Below are 24,500 nucleotides of genomic sequence, written 5' to 3'. Positions count from 1 at the left end.
CAAACTGACGGGTAGGCGCCGGGCGGCGGGTTCCGTTGCGGCGCTGCCTCGGTGGCCGGGCAGGACAGGGTCGGACCGCGGAGCTTGACGGGGGCCGCCGCAGCTGCTGGAGCCGCTGCTACGGCGCCCGAATGTTGAGTTTTAATCCAGCTTTTTTCACTCTCCTCTTTCATTTTCATCAAGAATCTCTTCAGTTCCTCTTCACATTCTGCCATAAGGGTGGTGTCATCTGCATATCTGAGGTTACTGATATTTCTCCCAGCAATCTTGATTCCAGTTGTGCTTCATCCAGCCCAGCATTTTGCATGATGTACTCTGCATGTAAGTTAAATAAGCAGAGTGACGATAGGCAGCCTTGACGTACAGATTCTCAGGAGGCAGGTAAGGTGGCCTGGTATTCCCATCTTTTGAAGAATTTTCCACAGTTTATTGTGATTCACATAGTCAAAGGCTTTGGCGTAGTCAGTGAAGCAGAAGTAGTTGTTTTTCTGGAATTCTCTTACTTTTTCTATGATCCAATGGTTATTGGCAATTTTATTTGTGGTTCCTCTGCCTTTTCTAGATCCACCATGAATCAACATCTGGTACTGTCTCCCATTTTACAAATGTAAAATGTAAACGCAGGTTATACACTCATTTTTTTTCCAAAGTCTGTCAATAGCAAATATAATTAAATGCCTAAGTCTATTTACAGTGCTATAATATATATTATACATGCCATATAAAAACTAAATTAAACACATTCTCTGCAAGTTATAGGGAGAAAAAGGTGTTAAATAATCCCCAATTAAAGAGTCGGGCAAATCCTGAATGTAAAACATTCTGCAATTTAAACAGTCAGTTTTGTCTCTTCAGAAAGTCAATGTCATGAAATTTAAAAGTTGGGAAAACCGTCCTAAAATCAACTCTGTTCTTACCAACTGCATGCAATCTGTGACCCTAATTAGATCCTGGAGCACTGAAAATCATTTGGTACGATCTCCCTGCAGTGTTCACTTTGCATACCCTCACAGAGTCTAAAGTTACTCACTTCTGTAGAACATTTGAACTCTTGTGCTGAGCGGTGCTCAGCCACGGAGTTGTGTCCGACTCTGCGACCCTGTGGGCTGTTCAGACCTAAGTTCTATTTTCTAGTTTTTAAAAATCCCCCAAATTGAACAGTTCTCTGCAGCAAGACCTTTGTCATGGATTAAGGGCTCACCATGATGTTCTGGAGCTTCATCATGAGCCATCCTGATACACATTTCATTCATTTTTTTTAATCCTAAATAAGATTGACTGGACTAAATGAATCCGTAGTGGAAAATGCTGAGCTCCTAGTACTTTTTTTAAGTATGGGTCTGTCTCAGTTTCTTTTCTCAATCTAGAATAAGCATACACTATTTTATTGCCCTGTGTATCTTATCTGGGTATCTTCTTCTCATGTATTTTTTACCTGTTTCTGATCAATCTTCCAGAAAATTTCTGACATATCTTTGAGTTCATCACATTTCTCTCCAGCTGTGTCTAATCCACTTTTAAACCCATTCACTCGGTTTCTGATTTCAGCTATTTTTCATTTCTAAAAGTTCCATTTGGTTCTTATTTTAATAATCTGTTGTCATTTTTCATTCCTTGTTCTTTACTTTTTATTTTCTGCTTTATCAGTAATGGAGAGAGGAGTATGGAAATCTCCATCATGATATGTCCACTTCTGCTTGTTGTTCAGTCACTCAGTCATGTCTGACTCTTTGTGACCCCATGGACTGCAGCACACCAGGCTTCCCTGTCCTTCACTATCTCCCGGAGTTTGCTCAAACTCATGTCCATTGAGTCAGTGATGCCATCCAACCATCTCATCCTCTGTCGTCCCCTTCTCCTCCTGCCTTCAATCTTTCCCAGCATCAAGGTCTTTTCCAATGAGTCGACTCTTCTCATCATGTGACCACAGTATTGCAGCTTCAGCTTCAGCATCACTCCTTCCCATGAATATTCAGGGTTGATTTCCTTTGCTTCCCAGCTTTTGAAGCTATATCTTTCTGGTGATAGATGTTATTTCTATCATTAATAATACTCTTTAAAGTCTATTTTGTCTGATGTAATATAGCTCTCCTTAGGTTTCTTTTAGATAATGTTTCCCTGCTATTTTCTTTTTATTTTACTGTAAATCTGTGATCTTCTATTTGATTTTTCTCTTGTATGTGGCATGTAAATGTATGTGTGAAATTTTAAATTCTGGTCTTATAAGTCTCTGTCACCATACACATTACTGATAACATCAAAGACATGTCCCCACCAATTAATCCAACAAGCCTACAGTAACTGTAATACTAGATAGTAATTTAGTATTGAATATTTCCCAGATCTTGTGAATCTGAAATTCATTCTGATCCTTTTCCTTTGTATTTCCAATTCATTCTGATCCGTTTCCTTTGAATTTCCAAGAATTTATGTAAGGACTATTTTCGTTGCAGCATTCAGCTCAGTTCAGTCACTCAGTCGTGTCCAATTCGTTGCGACCTGATGAATCACAGCACACCAGGCATCCCTGTCCATCACCAACTCCCGGAGTTCACCCAAACCTATGTCCATCGAGTCGGTGATACCATCCAACCATCTCATCCTCTGTCATCCTCTTCTCCTCCTGCCCTCAATCTTTCCCAACATCAGGGAAAGATTTTTCAAATCTTTTTCAAAGATTTTCAAATTTGAAAATTTTTTCGAATGAGTCAGCTATTCACATCAGGTGGCCAAAATATTTCAGTTTCAGTTTCAGCATCAGTCCTTCCAATGAACACCCAGGACTGATCTCCTTTAGGATGGACTGGTTGGATCTCCTTGCAGTCCAAGGGACTCTCAAGAGTCTTCTCCAATACCACAGTTCAAAAGCATCAATCCTTCGGTGTTCAGCTTTCTTTATATTCCAACTCTCACATCCATACGTGACCACTGGAAAAACCATAGCCTTGACTAGACAGACCTTTGTTGGCAAAGTAATGTCTCTGCTTTTTAATATGCTGTCTACGTTGGTCATAACTTTTCTTCCAAGGAGTAAGCGTCTTTTAATTTCATGGCTGCAGTCACCATCTGCAGTGATTTTGGAGCCCAAAAAATAAAGTCAGCCACTGTTTCCACTGTTTCCCCATCTACTTGCCATGAAGTGATGGGACCAGATGCCATGATCTTAGTTTTCTGAATGTTGAGCTTTAAGTCAACTTTTTCACTCTCCTCTTTCACTTTCATCAAGAGGCTCTTTAGTTCCTCTTCACTTTCTGCCATAAGGGTGGTGTCATCTGCATATCTGAGGTTATTGATATTTCTCCCAGCAGTCTTGATTCCAGCTTGTGCTTCCTCCAGCCCAGCATTTCTCATGATGTACTCTGCATATAAGTTAAATAAGCAGGGTGACAATGTATACCTGACGTGCTCCTTTCCCTATTTGGAACCAGTCTCTTGTTCCATGTCCAGTTCTAACTGTTGCTTCCTGACCTGCATACAGATGTCTCAAGAGGCAGGTCAGGTGGTCTGGTATTCCCACCTCTTGAAAAATTTTCTAGTTTGTGGTGATCCACATAGTCAAAGGCTTTGGCGTAGTCAGTAAAGCAGAAACAGATGTTTTTCTGGAACTCTCTTGCTTTCTCGATGATTCAGCCCATGCTGGCAATTTGATCTCTGGTTCCTCTGCCTTTTCTAAAACCAGCTTGAGCATCTGGAAGTTCACAGTTCACATATTGCTGAAGCCTGGCTTGGAGAATTTTAAGCATTACTTTACTAGCGTGTGAGATGAGTGCAGTTGTGTGGTAGTTTGAGCATTCTTTGGCATTGCCTCTCTTTGGGATTGGAATGAAAACTGACCTTTTCCAGTCCTGTGGCTACTGCTGAGTTTTCCAAATTTGCTGGCATATTTTGTGCAGCACTTTGACAGTGTCATCTTTTAGGATTTGAAATAGATCAACTGGAATTCCATCACCTCCACTAGCTCTGTTTGTAGAGATGCTTCCAAAGGCCCACGTGACTTCACATTCCAGGACGTCTGGCTCGAGGTGAGTGATCACACCATCGTGATTATCTGGGTCGTAAAGATCTTTTTTGTATAGTTTTTCTATGTATTCTTGCCACCTCTTCTTAATATCTTCTACTTCTGTTAGGTCCCTACCATTTCTGTCCTTTATTGAGCCCATCTTTGCATGAATGAAATGTTCCTTTGTTATCTCTAATTTTCTTGAAGAGAGCTCTAGTCTTTCCCATTCTATTATTTTCCTCTATTTCTTTGCATTGGTCACTGAGGAAGGCTTTCTTATCTCTCCTGCTATTCTTTGGAACTCTGCATTCAAATGAGTATATCTTTCCTTTTCTCCTTTGCTTTTCACTTCCCTTCTTTTCACAGCTATTTGTAAGGCCTCCTCAGACAGTCATTTTGCTTTTTTGCATTTCTTTTTTCTTGGGGATGGTCTTGATTCCTATCTCCTGTACAATGTCATGAACCTCCATCCATAGTTCATCAGGCACTCTGTCTATCAGATCTAGTCCCTTAAATCTATTTCTCACTTCCACTGTATAGTCATAAGGGATTTGATTTAGGTCATACCTAAATGGTCTAGTGGCATGTGTACTCTTAATTGCAGCATGTAGAATTTCGTTCTCTGACCGGGGATCGAACCCTGGATCCTCTGCTTTGGGAACCACAGAGTCTTAGCCTCTGGACCATGAGGGAAGTCCTTCTTGCTTGAATATAAAAGGACTCCCACCACCTCATTTTTTTTTTAGTCTCAGGAATTGGAGAGGGTCAGAAAAGATCATTTGAGAGTCCTGGTAGAACACTTACCTCTCAAAGTCACAGGGAATAAAGAAACGGGTTCCTCTTAGAAGACCAGCTTCTTCTAACTGCAAATGCAAAAACCTGTTTTGGAATATCAGAAGAGCCCCATCTTGGCCATTTTCATGGTGGTATACTTCAGTTCTCAAATAGCCAGTTCAGTTTAAACAAATCACAGTAATAGACAGTAATATTTAGTAATAACATGTCATTCACCCACCTTCACACTTCAGACAAACTTACCTGTTCTGAATCAGGCTCGAGACCACATTTAAACTATCGGTTTCTAAGAGTGTCTCGACCACATTTTCAAGTTACCAAGGACTCTAAATGGTCAAAACCAGGGATAGAAGATTTGAACGTGTGTGTCAAGACACTCATGCACACACACACAAGATGAAAGCCAAACCAATTCTAAAAGACTTAAACGTTGATGAAATAGGATGAAAGCCTACACATAAGTGATGTCATCCCAGTTTCCTTCCCTTTTACAAAGCAGTTCTAATGGAAAGATGGTGTTACAGTCTAAAGAGCTATTGAGGGGTGGTTGTCCTCCAGATCCCAAGGAGTGCTGAGGCTAAGCAGTATTACAATAAAGTACCATTTATGTCTTTTATGGGAACATAACTGAAGATCTCCCAGTTTTGCAAAATACACCCTAGGAAACTCCAAAATGGAATAGAGTTACGGTTTCCCATTCTTTCACACAGCTGGTATTAATAGAAACAGGCGGATCAGTATCTGATGCCTCTCAGAGTCACAGTTCCCTAGCACAGGAATGGAAAATTTCCCAGATGGGGCTGCAGACAAGCCTTGGTCTAACAGGGACTTTCCCACTTACCACTTAGGCAATACCTGATGGCCGAAGGATTCCTCAACCCAGAATGGAAAATCCAGTAAAAGTGCTCCACTCAAACTGGATGACTGAGTCCCATGCCTTCCCCTCCCCAAAAAGGGAAATTCTAATCAGAGCAACCTAGTAGAGAAGAATAGCCTGGTGTCCTCACACAGAGGTTCTGCCACTTGCCAGAGAAGTCAGGCTCAAAACCTTGTTTCCGTCACCGTGAATCAAGAGCACCTGGGTTAGCAGCGAGTTTGGGGTTTGTCCCTGAGACGGGCACTCAGGCAGCTACCAGGATCAGGACAGGGTCCACCTGCCACCACCAGCCAGGGGTCAGTGTGCCGTGGGCAAGATGCCCACTGGGGACAGCTGTCCTTTCGTGGTTGCCAGTATTTTAACTGAACTTGAGTTCTGCTCACCTGCTGCACAATAGCAGGTTGTGGTGAAGGAAAGTACAGCATTTATTTGCAGAGCATCAAGCAAGGAAAACAGGGAGCTCAGGCTCAAAAGACCCTAACTCTTTGCATCTTTCAAGAAGGGGTTTCTGAAGGCAGCATTTGGGGTGAGGGCTGCAAGGTGGAAGACTTCCTTTGTGTTGTGGTTGGGTGAGGTGACTGGTTGGTGTTTCAGGAATCTTTAATTATCAGCCTTCTGATTCCAGTCTGAAGTCTGTGTACTTGGAGTCAGCAGATAGTCCCCATCCTCCACGTGTGAGGGGGTCTTAGTTTCTGCCTAAAAACTCAGAGATATGCATCAGATTGTTACGTATGTCCCCTGAGGGGAGCTAGGACTATGTTTTATCACGGAATTAATTGGTTTTCCTGCTGAACCATTTGCTTTTCCTTCTTTCTGTGTTCCCTCACTTCCCTAATTAGTAACAGGCTTGAGTCTGCTCTTTGGAATTCAGGGAAGGCCTAGGAGACTAAAGCCTTTTTCTGCAGACAAGAAGCAGGGGACATGGAGAAACTTCTGTACCCAGGGGGGCCTCGCCAGGACCCTGTTCAGTGTCACTGTCTCCTCAGCATCACACACGTAACAGAGGCCTATGCACACATCCATGCACACACAATTACACATTTATATACATGTGTGCATGCACTCACAAGCATGTATGCAGGCACACATACAGGCACACACAAATACATGCACAGTTGCACACATAAACACACAAGCATGTATGTATGCATCCATACATGCACACATGCAGACACGCACAAATACACGCACATGCAGATGTGCACACACTCAGCCCCGGGGCAGGGGCTTCCCCAGACTCTTTGGAAGACCCTCCTCTTCACCACCTGGGCTGGACCAGTGACCCCAGTAGCTTCAGCATTTCTTTGCAGAACCTCCTCCTGATGGCTGCCAGATGCCTCTGTGCACCGTGTGTGTGTGTGTGTGTGTGTGTCCCACAGGAGAATAAGCAGGTGCCTCAGACAGCAGGGGAAGGAGGACCATCAGTCGTGTAGAGGTTTTACCTCAAGTCCCCAAGCCGGCTCAAGGCACACAGTAGCAGGTGGGCAAGAAAGACTTGAATGTCTGAAGAAATCTGCAACATGGGACTCAGGGTCTTGGATAGAATTTATACTGAAGTGCTCAGATCTTGCAGCAGGCTTCTCATGTACCCACAGCCTCTTTGAGACTCAGCCATGTGCCTGGCACTGGGGAAAGAAGGATGACTATAAGACATGATTCCAGCCACAGCCCAGAGGGGACACGTATGTATCTTGCTGTTTTCCTGCCAACGCAGCACAGAAAGTGTCAGAAACCAGATATGCACCCAGTCCTGAGGGCGGGGAGAAGAAGGAATAGATTATGCCTGGGGACAGAGCTGCTGGCGCTTCTGGAAAAGGGTAATATTCCATCTGGGTCGAGAACAGTGGACTGGCTTTTCCCAGGTCAAGAAAGGAGAGCCTGTTCCTGGTTGAGGGAACTGTCCTGAAATATAAAACTGCACAGCTGTTTTCAGGAGGTGAAACGTCTAGCCTCTCCTGGAACCTAGGTGAGCAAGGGTCAAATTCCTCAGGGCCCAATTAAAGAGAAAAAAATTCCCAGAGCCTCACAGACCAGGCCGAGGAGTTTGGACTTTTATCTTGTGGGGAACCGAGAGCCACTGATGAGATTAACAGCGGGATCACTAGGGTGAGCACATTACTGAAAGCTGCGTGGCTGTAACTTGTGGGGTAAGAATCTGGAATCCTGGCACGGTGCTGTGACCCACACCCACACAGCTGAGTCAGGGCCATCCCCCCTGGCTCCACCCTCGTCCAGAAATCAGATAAGGCGCACAGGCTGGCTTATCCTTCGGGAAGTGAGTCCTGCGTGACGGGGCCCAGTGAGACCAAACGGGCCGGTCCACGCAAAGGTTCCTTCCTCACTGCCTGTTGCGGGCCCCCAGGAGCACTCGGGGTGGGGCTTAGCTGAGCTGAAAACCCTGCTGCCCGTGGGCCCTGGCCCCTGGCCCCTGAGAGCTGAACTGCCCCCCTCGCCCCTGCCACACAGAAGTTGCTTCCCCAGCCCCAGGTCCCTATAGACCCCTGGGCCAGCGCCTACAGGCTGGTGAGTGCCACCCGGTACGTATTCAGGAATTGTGTGTGGGAGCTGATTGCTAAACACAGTCATTATTAAAAAGTGAGTGTTAGAAACCAGATATGCACTCAGTCTTGAGGACGAGGGAGAGGGAGGAATAGATTCTAGCGGCGGGTAGAGCTGCTGGGGTTTCTTAAAAAGGATAGAATGGACCATCTAACAATTTAAATCAGAAGTAGTAAATCCTCAAAGCCCACCGCTTCCTGAATTATTTTCTGCACCGTCAGCTCTGTTCCTGCTGAGGTCTCTTTGCTGTTGCACTTGTCCGGTGGACGTTCAGTTTAATGGTGAGCTACTGCGCTTCTCTCCAACTCCTCTCTCAGTGACACCACGTTGGTAGCCTGGAATCAGCGTAGTGGAGACATCTACACCACTGGTTAACCGATGTATCAGCACCCCTCCTGCAGAGAGCCAGTGGTTAAACACCTGCCAGCCCGCTGCCGCTAATGCCCACCGCTGCTTTGCTGGCCCCCCATGGACGCACACCCCCTTCCCAGGCCTGTTCTGTCCCCTCCTAGCGGCCACAGCAGCGCAGTGGGTCTTGTCAGATGCGGTTCAGGAAGGTGTGGGGGCCTTAGGAGGACTCCTGAGGATTTACTTAGTCCTGTGATGGGGGTGCCTCCGTTTGCTGCCCACAGCCAAACCCAGGGCCTCACACCGTGAACAGGCTCCCACAATGTCTGGCGGTGTGACCGGACGGAGGTGCTGGCTTGATCCCCGGCGTAGGGAATTGAAGAGGGCCTGGACTGTGTCAAACCAACAAATGCCAAGCAGCCTCCTGTTTCAAGTCATAGGCTGGGCATCTCCCTAAGGTGTTCTGTTCCTGAGCCACCATATAGCCGGCTTTCCTCTGGGAAAACTCAATTTATGAGAATAAGAAAGTGCCAAGTCGATGGCTGGAGGCAGCAATATGCCCTCTTTACCATTCAACAGCATTAAAAGGCTGCCCAGTCTATGGGTCACTGAGGCTTATTTTGCCACAGATTTTAATTATCTCCTCATGACCCTGGGGTTGAAAGAGTTATATATAAAAAAAAAAGAAGAAACCAAAGGGGAACACTGAAATTAACCATTGGTAAATTAGGACTTTATTAAAGTTAAGTGTCTATTCATTGGTAGATGAAGACACCGGCAGAATAAAAAGGCCACTCACGGACTGAGAGGAGAAATCTGTGATTCACAAAACTGACCAAGGGCTCATATCCAGAGCACATAAAGAACCATACCCACAGCCATTTAAAAGTTGGCAGAAGACTGAGGCCCTCCAGGAAAGGGTACACAGCTAACCCCATCAGCCCATGGCAGGGAATGCCCTGCTGAGCTTAAAGCCACCGTGAAGGGTCGCTGCGCACCCACAAGGTCGGGTAGACCTTGGGAACAGAGCGACGAGTGTCAGAGGCACCGCCACTGTGTAAGCTGGTGCAGCCTCTGCGGACAGCCTGGCAGCATCTGCTAAAGGTGCACGCACGCCTACCTTATGGCCCCGAGTTCCCAGCAGTGAGTGGGTTCACGCACCCCAGGACTTGTACTAGATGTCAGTAACACTTTATTCATCACAGCCACAAACGAAACAACACACAACGTCAGCCGTGATGGAGGTTCACTCACACCTCGGAAGCCTAGGCGGCAGGGATAAAGGACATTGTCCACTGCACACTAGAATGTGAGTAAGTCCCACCAAGGAAGCCAGGCAGCAGAGTATATACTGCAAAAGTTCAGTTTTGTAGAGGTCAAAGCAGCTGAAACTGACCCATGGGATAGAAACCAAGGGGGTGGGTTCCTTGGGTAAGGAGGGTGAGGAGTTAAAAAAAAAACTCTAGACTATGAAATCTAAAAGTCAAAATCGTCTCCCTGTTGCATTGAGAATTTGTTCTGCTTTGCTTTTTGGAGGTAGGAAGGTTGACAGCAGGTAATATGTCTAAGGAGCCCCTACCTTCCTCACCACACCCCACTTTCATCTTCTGCCACCAGCCAGGGGCAAGTCTAACCAGAGACTGAGGCGCAATGGTGATTTCCTTTTCGCATCACATAAGGTTTCCACTGGCAACTCTGCTTTTCATCTCTTTAATCTTACTCATTTATCAAGTGTTTTCTTAACTACTACTATATACTAAGTGGACTGTTCAAAGTATGTAATTATTAGTGTTACCCATTCATTTATTCAGCCTATAATAATGGCTTCTTTATTGAGCACTTAGTATGTGCCAGATAGTAAGCTAAATTGTTAATTCTCACATGAACCCATGGAAAGAGGAATATATTTGTTCCCACTATAGATAAGGAAACAGAGGCTCAGAGAGATTAAATGCCTTGTTCAAGGTCACAGCCAAGTCAGTGGCTTTGAATCAGAACTGAGATTCAAAGCCAGATCGTGCATTATTCCAAAGCACCCGACTTAGTTGCTGCTAGGGACCTCCTTAAACCCAATCACCTTGAGAGACCGATAGAAACAGGAGGCTTCTTAGGTCTCAAACTGAGGCTAATGAATTGGAATCTCTGGCCCCAGGAGTAGAATATCTCACCGCGGTTGTTGGAAACCTGGTCCGGCCCCATCTCTCCCTACCGAGCCATACTGCTGGCCCTGCACACAGTAGGCACACACAACTTATCTGTAGATGGAAGCAGGTGGCTGCGTGGGTCACTCCCGGTCCGCTGGGGAGGTGGGGGAGCCCCTCACTTTTCCCCCGTCTCTGAACAAACGTAAGCCCCCTCCTCTGGGAAGCTCTCCTTGACCATCCCAGCCTAACATCCCCCCGCCCCGCGCCCGCCCCGTAACTGCTGACCCCTTTGCTTTGCATTCGTTGCCCTCCTTGTGTGTCTCTGTCTTAAGTATGGGGTAAGATAAACCTTATGGAGTTATCCTTTCTGGGGGTTAAGACTGGTTGAAAACGGGCTCTTTCGTCCAGTCCATTGAAGCCTTTACCAGAGCGTCAGCTCCAGGAGGGCTGGGGGACATCTGTGTCGTTCACAGCCCCATCCCCAAAGTGTGGCACACGGGTGGCCACACTGCGAATGACGCCTCCCCGGAGCGCGCAGCCGACACACCAGCCCCTACGTGGAGCCGCAGGGGCCGGGGCGCCTCCCTGGACGGCGCAATCTCAGGCTCCTTCCCGGCCGCGGCGGCCCGGCGGCGGGGTGGGGCTCGCCGTCACCCATTTACTAGCCTCGCCCCTCCGACGGGCGCGCCGTTAATGAGATTAGCGATTAAAAAGCGGGCGAGCGGCCGCGGTAGAGGCGTGGGGCCATCCCCTGGCCGAGCCGGGCGGGACGGCGCTCCTGGCGGCCGCGCACCCACCGCGCCGGGCGCGGAGCCCCGGGGCCATGGAGAAAACGCGGCCGCTGTGGACCACCCCGCTGCAGTTCGTGTTCGCCTGCATCTCGTATGCCGTGGGCCTGGGCAACGTGTGGCGCTTCCCCTACCTGTGCCAGATGTACGGCGGAGGTGAGTGCCCGCCCCGGCTGCGCCCACCCAGCCACACCGGCGCGCGCCCCTTCCCAGCCGGGGGGCCCGGGCCGCGCTTGGCTTGGTCCTGTATTGCATGCCAGGAAACAGGCTCAGAGAGCCAAGCGATTTGCCCAGAATCACGGAGCCCGGAATTGGACCTAGGACATCTCAGTCCACAGCGGGAGCCCTTTACCAGAGCGCCCTCCCGAGCCCTCTGGGGCGGCCACGCGCCCCCCAGCACCCCGGTCATCCCGGTCGGTCAGGCTGCCGCGCTACGAGCAGTAGGAGTCGTCAGGGACACTCTTTTCCTCCCTCCGGAGGAGAAGTGGCGATGATCCGACCGCTAGTGTGTAAACCTTACGTTTTAAGTGTAAAAAGTGAGCAGGAAATAGTGTTTAACAGAAACTCGTTATACAACTTTCAGATCTGAAGCGCATTCAGATCATGCTGCATCCTGGCAGCATGACTTGAAACTCAAGATAAAATGATCTTGAGCTAGTTATTTTTTTTTTTAACTTTTTAATCACAAGAATGATTTGGGTTTGGAACCACAGTAGGCAGGAAGGCTAATCACTCTATTTCACTTTAGTTTGTTTTTTGCAGCATTTCCCTCACATCGCAGGGCATCCCGGTACTTTCACTAGACAGCTGCACACCCACACAGCACCCCTACCTTGCCGGGAGCTGGAAGCACCTTCTAGGACCTGCCAAGAAGCCTCGGAGGCGGCCAAGTGCATTTGGGGGAGGCAAGGTGGCAATAGGGATTGAAGTCTCAGCATTAAAAAAGTTTTTGAATTATTCCATTTCTAAAATTTTACCTAAGTAAAATAGTTCTGAGAAGGCAGACACCAGAAGGATGGCCTCCGTCTTTAAATAAGAACAAGACGTTGGAAACTTCCGAAGCCCTCAATTAAAGGGGATTGCTTCCATGAATTATGGAACATGCACGCCATGCATGGTGCTCTTGGAAGCCATTAAGATGATGTTTTCAAGAAAAGTATTTGAGTATTTTTTCACGTCATACACGTCATACAGAGGGAGGGAAGTCAGATTCGAATCTGTATAAAATGGGTGTTCTTAATTATGTTTGAAGCTATGCAAAGAAAAGGCAATGAGCAAAAACATACCCAAGAGAATAAAACAATAGATATCTCTGGGTGGTTTTTGCTGACCTTGTACTGTGTGCGTGTGTGGTGTCTTCTATAATCAGCGTGAGCTGTTTTTTTCACAATAAAGGACAATGGAAGATGTTAGGTCAAAGTATTTACCAAATCTAAGCCATTTAAGAAGACTAAGACTAAAGGCTCCGTCACTCTCACCCCCAACTCCCAGCTCAAAAAAAAGAAAACAAACTAAAAATAGTGCATTCTTAATCCTCTGAATCCTTTTTAAATTTGAAAGGCATATATAATATGTATCATAATTATGTGAAGTGCATGTGTTGTCATATGCTGTAACAGCTTGATAATTGACTTTTGAAAGAATGGTCAGGATGAGATTTCCACATCGTTCTGTGTTCAGCACACCTACCCACCATACCTTTATCCTGGCTGCATGTTTCCCAAACATCAGGCCAGGTGAGCCGTACTGTCACGTGGCTATTTAATCCCTTGTTTCTAACAACACCATCACCTGAACAGTCTGCAGGTAGACACCGGTAGGGAGGGGTAGTTCTGAGGTTGAATATAATTGACCCTGGAATGACATGGGGGTGAAGAGCACCCATCCCCCATGCTGTGGAAAATCCCCATATAACTTACAGCTGGCTCTTTGTATCCATATTTCCCCTAGAGCCACGGTTCAGCCAAATCGGGATTATATAGTATTATTGGATTTACTATTGAAAAAAGCATGCATATAAGTGGGTTCATGCCTTTAAATCAGGGTTGTTTAAGGGTCAACGGTATATATAAGTTGCTGGGGAGATGGTAAGACCTTCAAGACCCACAAAAAGAAGGAAGAAATCTTGTACCTGGTACAGAGTCCACTTAAGCTGATAGGTGGAAAGGTAGATGGATGGATGATGCTTGACCAGAGAGTGGATACTGGACAGAGGATGGATTGGGAGGGTGGGGAGAGTGGATGGATGAATGGATGGATCTCGGGTGGACAGATGTAGCTTAGGTGGGTGGCATCCTCTCAGTCATGTGTCTGCAGATCAGGATCAAAGAGTTTATCCTGTCTCACTGAGCATTTGCCCACCCAACACCTACCCCTGTTGTCACCTCATCTTCCAGCACCCCCTCCAATTACCCTGAACAACTCTTTATTTCCTGAGCACTCACTCTGCCTGCACACTTCGCTACTTGTCCACCTGGACGTTAGCCTGGGCTACTCCCAGCACCTGGTCTGAAGGGTTACACCTTGTTCTCGAGTTTCTGTCGCCCGCTACCCCGCCTCTGTGAAGTGGTGGGCTCAAAGGAGGCACCCAGTGAATGTCTGTTGAATGAAGAAGACAGGTCTGTTAGGAAAAGCTGCAGCGTTTGGGAGGTGGGGGAGCTGGGGGTTCCCCAAGCCTTTCGCTGCCCAGTGATGTCACCTACAGTAAGTGGTGTATGTTTACACTCCCTTTCTGTACCTGACCGGTAACCACCACATCATGAAAAGCTCTAGTAGGGTGTCGAACTTCCCTCTGCACAGAGCCCTGGCTTCCACCACCCCTACCCCCCACCTCCAGCCAACAAAGGGCTTGTTTATAAACCGCAGAGCCAGGCCACGGCAAAACACTCCCCAGAATAAAAAGGATTAGGGTCCCGCTCCTCTCCGTCAGGCTCTGCCCGTGACCAGGGAGGCTGGTTTCCCCCCTGGTCTGTGGGCCAGGCGGCACAAGGAATGTTAATTCTGAAGATTACATGCCAGGTGCTTACAGCGCCCCGGCACTAGAACAAAGGAAAGGCAGTGAAGGAACTGCTCACAGTCCCTGCTCGGCAAGTCAGCGGGCCTTGGCAGCCATGCCAAAATCTGAGGCCGTGGTGTTTGGGAAGAAATCAGGGTACAAACGTGTTGCATCCTAACATGTGGAAAATGAGTGCACCCACGGTTGACTTTTATATAAATTTTCTCTTCATTGATGGCTCAGTGGGTAAAGAATCTGCCTGCAATGCAGGAGACACAGGAGACAGGGGTTCAATCCCTGGGTTGGGAAGATCCCCTGGAGGAGGGCATGGCAGCCCACTCCAGTGTTCTTGCCTGGAGAACCCCATGGACAGAGGAGCCTGGCGGGCCACAGTCCATGGGGTCACAAAGAGTCGGACACGACTGAGCACATGCTCAAATCATGGAGAAAACTTGGAGGAATAGCAAGTTACGTGGCTAATGGAAAGGTGGCTTCTTTTTTTCCCCTAAATTTTCCTCTATGTGATATTTAACCCTTAAAGTGGGGCAGTTAGGGGGCATCTGACTTGGCAATAGGGTGATGTCACTTTTCCTCAAAGCCCCTTCTGCTCCTCCCTGGAACTTAGATCTGTGCATCTCAGATTTGCCCACCGAAGCTTCTTGATAAACTACTGGCCCCACCCCTAGAGATTCTGATATGGAGATCTGGGGGGAGGGCAAACTGCATTTCTGACAAGCTCCTAGGTAATACCAATGGGTGCTGCTGGCCCGTGCACCACACTTTAGAAGAATTCCACCCCACCAGGCCACTAGCTGCTGGGAGCCAGGCAGTGGGGCTCCATTCATGTAGTGCTGGCTTTGGAAGGAGAAGCAGGACTTAACTTATGGTGTTTGCTGGTGTGTGATGACAAGATGGTCACGTTCAGACGGCAAGTGTGGTGTCCACGGTGGTGTGGGGTTTGAGGAGATGTGCAGCTCTCGACAGCTGGTGTGAGCGGGCCCCAGCACGCCTGGAGCGACAGCCCTCCGGGTGGCACCCAGGCTGGGACTGAGGCACACCGGGTCAGTCCACGGATGGACAGGCGGACAGCACACCCACTGCTCTCTTGTACTGTGTGCGCGCGCGCGTGTGTATGTGTGTGTGTGCGCGTGTGTGTGTGTGTGTGCGCGCGCACGCGCTCAGTCTCTGGCTCTTGGTGTTTCTGCAGTGCTCCTGGATGGAACAGAATCCTGAGTTTCAGAGGCTGTAAAGTGTCAAGCACAATTTGGAAAGTAAGCTTGAGATGCTGTGTCCCAGGCATCAGGAAATGCAGCCGGGCGGTCCCCTGAGAGAATACGTCTGTGGCTCGTCCTGGGGTTTCTGGGTTCAGTCCTGTAACAACCAAGCTCTTGGGCTCCTAACACGTGCTGGGCACCTGGAGGGTGGACACAGGGGACTGCACAGAGACGCCAGCAGAGTTAGCTTGGGGTTAGGCTGGGCCCAAAATAGGGAAGAACCTTTGTATTCTAGCACAAATTAATCACTAAAGGGATGTTGCCTTAAGCTTGAATTATACATAATGAGCCATCTCTGACAACCCTGGCTCCAGGGATAAGAAGCATCAAGCTAAAATAGCTTTGTTTAGCTCACAGGAAGGACTGCCTGAGTGGCTCAGTGGTAAAAAAAAAAAAAAAAAGAAATTCACCTGCAGATGCAGGAGACCCAGGAGACATGGGTTCGATCCCTGGGTCAGGAAGATCCCCTGGAGGAGCAAATGGCAACCCACCCCAGTAGTCCCGCCTGGAGCATCCCCTGGACAGAGGAGCCTGGCGGGCTATGATCCGTGGAGTCGCAAAGAGTCGGACACGACGTAGCGACTGAGCGCTCGGCTCAGAAACATCCTGATCAGGCCCACGAGTGAATGGCTGCCTTGCTCTTCCTCACACCAGGCTGACCGGAAGCAGGAAGTGCTTGGCTTTACTCCCTCCCCCTTCCTATAAAAGAGCCTGACTTCTTACTCCGGGCTTTGTGTCCGCCATCTTCTCAGTCTGCTAGTTTTCTAGCTAAAGTCGTTCTTCCTTGCCCCCGCAGCTCATGTTTGCATTATGTGGCCCTCCATGCAGTCAGCAGTGCAAACTTGGAGTCAGTAGCAGATCTTGCCTTGGGGAGTCTGTGAGTAAGGCCCTGGAGGCCTCAGGACCTCCTGGCCTATGCACCTGGGCTTCAAAATTCCCCAAACCGCACTGGCTTCCGCAGTGCTTGGCGTTTGCAGCTGGGAATTGATATTTGGGATCCGATGGGCTCCGTATAGTAAGGTAAATCGCTCTGGTGTGTACAGCCGGAAACTCTCTTTCCTTTGGGTGTGGAGCTTTTTCTTCAAATTAAGGCAAGTTGCTATGTATTTGAGTGGGCTAACCTGTTGGAGAGAGGAAGGAGTTGTTGAACTTTGACCTGGTTCATTTGCTTCTTTGTTTTCTGTTCTGTGTTTTTAAAAAAACGAGCACAGATTTATTTTTGGCTGCTCTGCGTCTTCCTTGCTGTGCTAGGCTCTTGTTGCCAGCGCGGGCTCTAGGGCACGTGGGCTCAGTTGCCCCGCGGCGTGTGGCTCTTCCTGGACCGGGGATGGAGTCCCCTGCATTGGCAGGCGGGTTCTTAACCCCGGGACCACCTGCTTTCTTGGATGTTAGCATTTGTATGGGCCGTCTATATTTTGTCTTGAATTTCGGTCTTTAAAAATGGGAAAATTTTCAGCTATCCCTAAAGAAAGCCCTCCGAGGCATGTTTTGGATGAGTGATCTGATCACAGCTGTGAGCTGTGAGCGGAAGGTGATGCTGTTTTACTGTAACCCCGAGTGGCCACAGTACCTGTTCGGATCTCCTCCTTAAGGGGTTCAGGCGGGGTTACCTTGGGACCCTGTGCATCAGGTACTGCCAGCCTTGCTGTGTTAATGACATCGCTTGCGGCCTCCTGTGTTGTTGGCATATGTAAAACCCCGAGACCAAACTGGAAGGTTTATTTAGGATTTTCTGATTGTCTTTGGGGTTTTTTGTTTCATTTTGTTTGGTCCTGTTCCTCCATTTATAGCCAAATCAATTTGATGATATTTAAAACACTTAATGATGTCACATGGAGGAGAGTAATAGAAAAGAAAAAAAATGAAAACCTTCTCTTATCCCAGGGATAAAAGAAAGGTTCTGCTTGGTTCCTAAAATCACCAAATGCCCCAGCCCAGAATTCAGCCTGGTTGTTTGATACCAAGGCAAAGGCACCCTTTTGTAGTTAGGGGTAATCCATTGCTATTTATGGTCTTAGGGTGGCTGTTCTGTGAAGAATTGGGGGAAAATGATGAAATTCTCTACATGCAAGCACTTGTGCTATTACATCAGAGAAAATGAGAAAAAGGAGGTAGAGTGAGTGAGGACAGGTCGCTCCAAACCTTAACTCCTCCAGTTGAGCCCAGGACGGCCCCTCCTTCCAGGGATCAACGAGAAAACCCCGTGTTAGTTCTGGGGCGCCGGGACCCAGTCTGGTATCACCATCTAAGACCCGGCAGGGCACCAGTTGGGGCCAGAAGCCACTCCCGGGACAGGGCAACTTACCTTACCCCATCGTCTCGTGGGGGCCTCAATGCCAAGCACCTGCTGGCGAGGTTTCTCAGACGTGTTTATTTGCAAAGATCATGACCCCCTTACAAGGAGGCTCTCCTGCACCTGAACCCACTTGGCAGTATCACAGCTGAACCAAATTGTGTCTCCATGAGGGAGGCCCACTCTTATTAGAACTTTGCTTATCAGCACGTCCTGGCTGGGCTTTGAAAAGCAGACCCAAAGCAAGAGTCTGAACAAAATTCAAGCAATTCAGCAAAAACCATATGAAGACCCTTCTAAATTTTTGGAAAAGATTTATCAGGCCTACAGACATTATACTAATACAGATCCTGAGGCCCCCTGAAAATATAAGAACGGTAAACTTGACCTTTTATTGGTGGGGGTTAGGGAATACCTTACAGCAGGCGAAAGTTGCAAAAATTAGCGCGTTTGGAATGAACCCTTCTCAGTTGGTAGATGCTGCTTCCTAAAAGTGTTCAACAGGAAACAACAACAGAAGAAAGAAAAGGCAAAATGAAATGCCACCTTTTTGGAAATGGCATTGGATTCTGTCAAAGGTGAGTAACCCAGAGAGAGTTTAAAACCCTGGGCACTATACTAACCTCTCCACGAGTTTGTCTCCAACAGGTCTGCCTGTCCAATGAAGTAAATGGTCATTTCATTGTAACTGGAGACGTGTCAGCCTATTTGTTTAATTTTGTCCAAGTAAAAAGTCACAGCTAACACAGTTCTCTTCACGCTTCTGTCGGTGGCTGGGCACTTCTCTCCCGGTCTCATCAGGCCTGGCTCACACGGCTGCATTTGCTGGTGGGTCTGCTGGGCTGGCAGGCCCCCCACGTCTTGGCAGTTGGTGTCGCCTTGGCTGGACCCCTTGGCTGTCCGTGTGGCCGCTTACCCCCAGCTGGCCTGTGCGTGGTGGCCTCAGGGCTGTGCTCCAAAAGGACGAGGCTGGAGCTGGAAGGCATCTTGAGGTCTGGGCTCTGTGGCCATCATGGTGCCCCCTTCCCCACATTCTAGTGGACAAAGCCAGTCCCAGGGCCCACCCAGACCCACGGGCGGAAATAGACTCCGCGTCTCTGCAGGAGCCGCCTAGAGCGCGCGTGTGTCGGGCGGGGTTTAGTCTCCCACACTTGTGCCCATTGACATGCAGGGGAGCAGGCTCACCAGTCTTAGGCTTCTGTCAGCTTCTCTCTGATGCCCGGCCCTCCTCATACAGAGCCTGGGTCAGAATTCTTGTATAAAACGAGCTTGAGGAACAGTCCAGTTGGAAGAGGGTTTGGTGAGTCGGCTTGTTCTCAAACTGATCACAAAACAAAATTCTTTTATTGAGATTTTTTTGCATGCAGAAAAATTCACATTTTTTGGTGTACAGTTACATGAATTTTGACCAGTGCAGGAAGCTGTGTTATCGGCAGCACAGTCATGCCCCGTGTAGTCAGCCCCTCCTCACTCCAGCCAACCCCTGAAGCCACAGCTCTTTTTCCCGATAGTTTTGCCTTTCTCAGAATGTCGTATGAATGGGATCACACAGTGCGTCGCATCTTTTGAATCTGGTATCTTTCACTTAGCATAATACTTTTGAGATTCTCCCATGTGGCTGCTTGGGAGAGCTTTTTTTTTTTTTTTTTAATTGGCCGAGTACCATTTCATTATATAGATGTACCAGGGTTTATTTATCCATGTACTCACTGAAGGACAATTAGATGGTTTCTAGTTTATGACAGCTGTGAATACAGACACTGTAAACGTTGGTGTGTAGGTTTTTGTGTAAATGCAGGTTTTCATTTCTCTGGAGTCAGTACCCAGGAGTGGGATTTCTGGACCAGACAGTAAATGTGTGCTTAACTTCAGAAGCAACTGCCAAGCTGCCTTCTAGAGTGGCTGAACCGTCTTACATTCCCACTAGTGATGTATGGGATATTCGCAAATCCTCATCAGCACTTGGTATCGTCAGCCTTTCCTGTTGTAGGCATTCTGTTAGGTGTATTCTGTCATCTCATGGAGGTTCAAATAATGCAGTCTCCTAATGAACACCGTTTATGTATTTTCTTCAGTGAAATGTCTGTTCATTTTTGTACATTTTTGAATGTGTTGTTTTCTCATTTCTGAGTTTTTATTAATATCAATTCTGGATATAAAGAAACATGGATGTCTTTGTCAGATGTGTTTCCCTGATGCTTTCTCCCAGTTCCTAGCTTGTCTATTTGTTTTCCAGACTGCTTTCATGAAGCACAGTTTTAAAATGAAGCCCAATATCTTATCAACATTTATCAATATTTTCTTTCACAAAAAGCTTTTCTGATGTTGTATCTAAGAAATCTAGGCCTAACCCGAGGTCAGAAAGACTTTCTCTTGTATTTTCTTCTAGAAGTTTTATAGTTTTAAGTTGTCCCTTTGGTCAGTGATCCATTTCAAGGGCCTTTTTTGGGTGGAGGGTGTGGTGAGCAGTGTATAAAATGTGAGATATGGGTTGAGGTTCATTTTTTTCTGCATATGGATGTTCAGTTGTTCTTATTTGTTGAGAAAGTGATTGTAGACCAGATCCACTGGGACTGTGTGTCGGTTGGGTGGTGGGAGGGGGTAGTAGAAACCTCTGAAGGGCAGGGCTGAAGAGCCCTCATATTCCCATCTGGGCACCAGGCCTTGAATTTCCAACCTCCCCGCGGGCGGTGGACCATCAGGCAGGCTCTGCGAGAGAGAAGAACGTTCTGTGGACCTTGCCAGGCCTCCCGTGGTTACTGTTTAACGTCTTGGGTGAAATCAGGCTTTCCTTACCACCACTGAGGGCTGCTCCAGGCAGGCCGTATCAGCACAGCCTGTATTGATGGTGTCTGTTGGGCGGGAGCCCCCCCATCTCTCGGACTCCTTGCTGTTGAGAGGAGCCAGGTGAGATGCTGCCGCCGGGCGAGGGCCTGGCAGAGGCCAGAGATGAGGGGCGGGATTCGCCGTGGCCTGGTGTGAGCTGGGTGTGCAGAGCCCTGCTGGTGGGGGCCTGCTCTGGTGCGCACACGCTCGCGCCTTTTTCTCTGGGGTGAGAGGGTCGGGCGGGGCTGTGCGTGGCCCTGGCGCCAGCCCTCTCCTTACGGGATTTCTATCCCGAGGAGATAAACGCACAGAGCAGGATTCGTTTACGATGGCAGAAGACTGGCAACAGCCTGAGTGTCCAGGGACTGGTGAGGAGTTGTGGGCACGTTCTCCTAGTGGAATGTACACGGTGTGGTCCAGAGAGTGGTCGTGAGACCCTGTCGGGGGAGAAACATGGGCTATAGGACAGCACGTGTGTACAGTGGAGGCTTTTTTAAAAAAAAACCTATTTGGCTGTGCTGGATCTTGCTTGCTGCACATGGCATCTAGTGTTGCGGGACGCAGAGTCTTTCTTGCGGCCCACGGGCTTAGTTGCCCCGTGGCATGCAGGACCCTAGTTCCCTGACCAGGGAGTGAACCCGAGGACCCTGCATTGGAAGGCGGGTTCTTAACCACTGGTCTGAACCAGCAGACCAGTCCCCAAGGGAGCATTTTTGTGAATATTAGATGTGTCTCTGAGCATATGTACTGTGTATACCTTAATACTTCCAGAGCCAGTTCCTTCTGTAAGCAGCCCTTAATCCCTGCATCTGTAGGGTCAGGGTTTTCTTTTAATCAGAAGTCCTGCCCTCCTCTCCCAGTGAACCTTTTTCAGGTCCACTGCCAAGGAGCCAGGAGCTGGGGGACGTGTCCGAGGGTGTGTGGAGGAGGAGGAGACGGGACCAACAGCAGAAACAGTGGGGCAGCTGGGCTGGGGGACGCCCCCTCCAGCAGGCTGCCAGCCTCTTTCCCTGCGTCTGGGGATGGGGGCCCTGTCTTAGCTCTGTTCACTCACCCTGGTCCCCACTATCGCCAAGGGTGCTTGTCTGCTGATGGCTCTTTGGGAACCAGTGGGTTTAAAGTCTGTACTAGTCATAACGGCGGTGGTGTGCAGTCGCTCAGTCATGTCCGACTCTGCGACCCCATGGACTGTAGCCCACCAGGCTCCTTGGTCCATGGGATTTCCCAGGCAATACTGGACTGGGTTGCCATTTCCTTCTCCATCACCCCGACCCAGGGATAGAACCTGCATCTCCTGCATTGCAGATGATTCTTTACCACTGAGCCACTTGGTAACCTGTTATTAAAATGGAAGTTTAGGCTGAGAGCCACTGTATAAAACAGACATGCGTACAACAGAAGTGCTCTTTCACAGGAGGCGGTGGCCTGGGTTCTGTCTACTGGGGGCCCTTGTCTTTACGCATACCTATCAAGCCCCGACCTCATCTCTGAAGACATAGCCCCTGCGGAGTACTGTGGCTCTCAACAATCATGAGGCCACTGCAATTCTTCTGCCCGGGTGACCCCTCATGGGCAGGAAGCAGGGCTGCCGTTCTCCCATCCTCCCCACACTCAGCTCGGGGCCTGGCCAGAGGAAGTGTTCGGTGAGACTCCTGTTTCGGGTAGCGCCCCGTGTGGGGCAGCAGGCGGGCCCGTGAAAAGCCCAAAGGAAGTACGTGGAGGTGGGTGGCCATCCGGCTGGACTGAGGGGTGTTCAGAACAGTTAACACAGCGGTCCGGGCTCTGAGCAGCCATTAGTTGCTTTAGGAGAAATGGAACGGGGTTTCCGGCAGAGGCGGGGGCCGCTGAGGCACTGAAGGCGCGCAGGGGTCTTGGAACAGCGGCAAGTTAGCACGCAGGATGGAAGTATTTAGAAATGTTAAGGACTGATATAGCCGCATGTGATCCATGGATGGAATGATGAGTCGAAAGATAAAAGGCTAGAAGGATGGGTGGATGGACAGACAGAAGAGTGGGTCGGTGGAAGGATGGAGGCTGAGTAGACAGGTAGGAGGATGTGTTCTGGGGAAAAGGTAAAATACAGGAATGGATATATGGGGCCTCCTTGGTGGTTCTCTGGTAAAAAGAATCCAATGCAAGAGACATGGGTTCCATCCCTGGTCTGGGAAGACCCCACATGCCACAGAGCAACTGAGCCCCTTCGCCACGACTGCTGAACCTGAGCTCTAGAGCCCCGGGGAGCCACAGCTACTGAAGCCTGCTCACCGCAGCTGGAGAGTGGCCCCCGCTCGCTGCAACCAGAGAAAGCCCAGGTGCAGCAACGAAGACCCAGCACAGCCAAAAATCAATAGAATCCATTTTAAAACTGTGTTTAAGAATGGATGGATGAACGGAAAGTTAGGAGAAGGAAGCGGGGAGTAGAATGGGGGAGTGGGGAGGGTGTGCGGGGGAGTCCCCGGGGGAGCCCCCGGTGACGGCCGGCTTCGGCTTCGTCTCTGGCCGCCGCAGGGAGCTTCCTGGTGCCCTACGTCGTCATGCTGGTCGTGGAGGGTATGCCGCTGCTGTACCTGGAGCTGGCGGTGGGGCAGCACATGCGCCAGGGCAGCATCGGGGCCTGGAGGACCGTCAGCCCCTACCTCAGCGGCGTCGGTAAGTGGGCGCCCCCAGCCCCCCGGGACAGGGAAGTAGGGCTTCTCCAGTGACTCCACAGAACGGAGTCCACCTGCCAACTCGGGAGACGCGGGTTCGAAAATACCCGCTGGAGGAGAAAACGGCAACCCACTGCGGTATTCACCAAGACTCGGACGCCACTGAGCGATCACCTCACGCTACTGATGGCTTGCCAGTATTCTTGCCTGAACAGTCCCATGGACAGAGGAGCCTGGCTGGCTACAGTCCAGAGGGTCTCAAAGAGTCAGACATGACTGAACGACTGCACACACTCACACACACAGAAAGGAACCGCCCAAGACTAGAACTGTAACAGTGTCTGGGCCATTCCATCAGCCATCGAGGGAACCATACAATCGCTCCTGCCGATTTCTGACGCCTCCCCCATCAGCGAGCACCTGCTCCGTGCTAGGTGCTGGCCCGCGTGAGTGTGAGCGCACTAACTGTCATCACACCAGAGGGCTTGTGGGGTGCTGTCAACATCTCTAGTGCATGGAAGCAGGGGTCCAGTGAGTCTCAAGAGGGGCACTGCCTTCCCTCCCGCCTCCTGAGTTACTTTCAGCCGGTGTCTGGGGTGCCCTCGCGGGATCTTCGCTTGCCCAGCGTGGCCCTGGTGTGCCAGGCTCCCCTGGGAGCAGGACGAACTTTGGCCAGCAGTGGCTACGGTCTGTTCTGCTCACCTCACACACACCCCCCACACCCACACCCCAGGCAGAAAGGGAAACAGGAAAACACAGGAAAGTTTTAGGAACAGGGCGCGTGTGAACTAGCACGTATTATCTCGGGTGCAGAAGTGTGTCCAGAGGCCTCACACATCCAAGCGGAACTGCCACCTTGTCTTGAATGGCTGTTAATTTTTAACACAGAGGTGTGTGGTTTTACGATCTGCCCGAGCCGTCAATCACAGAGGGCTTCTCCGAGGCAGCGTCTG

General features: G+C 49.2%; 1 protein-coding gene across 3 annotated transcripts in view; it reads left to right on the top strand.

Moving 5' to 3' along the window:
* Positions 1 to 11,447: 11,447 nt before the first annotated feature.
* The window catches only part of SLC6A20 (solute carrier family 6 member 20), a 50,771-nt gene continuing 37,718 nt past the window's right edge, over positions 11,448 to 24,500 (top strand). For 2 of the 3 annotated variants that reach the window (XM_020915833.2, XM_020915832.2), the window contains exons 1-2: positions 11,448 to 11,667; positions 23,408 to 23,548. In XM_020915833.2, coding sequence (XP_020771492.2) covers positions 11,547 to 11,667; positions 23,408 to 23,548 — 262 coding nt within the window. In that variant the 5' untranslated portion in view covers positions 11,448 to 11,546. The remainder of the gene's footprint in view (positions 11,668 to 23,407; positions 23,549 to 24,500) is intronic. The other variant, XR_011486261.1, reaches the window with a different exon arrangement.

Source organism: Odocoileus virginianus, unplaced genomic scaffold, assembly GCF_023699985.2.
Source record: "Odocoileus virginianus isolate 20LAN1187 ecotype Illinois unplaced genomic scaffold, Ovbor_1.2 Unplaced_Contig_2, whole genome shotgun sequence".
Taxonomy (NCBI): domain Eukaryota; kingdom Metazoa; phylum Chordata; class Mammalia; order Artiodactyla; family Cervidae; genus Odocoileus; species Odocoileus virginianus.
This window is presented reverse-complemented; position numbering and strand designations above follow the sequence as displayed.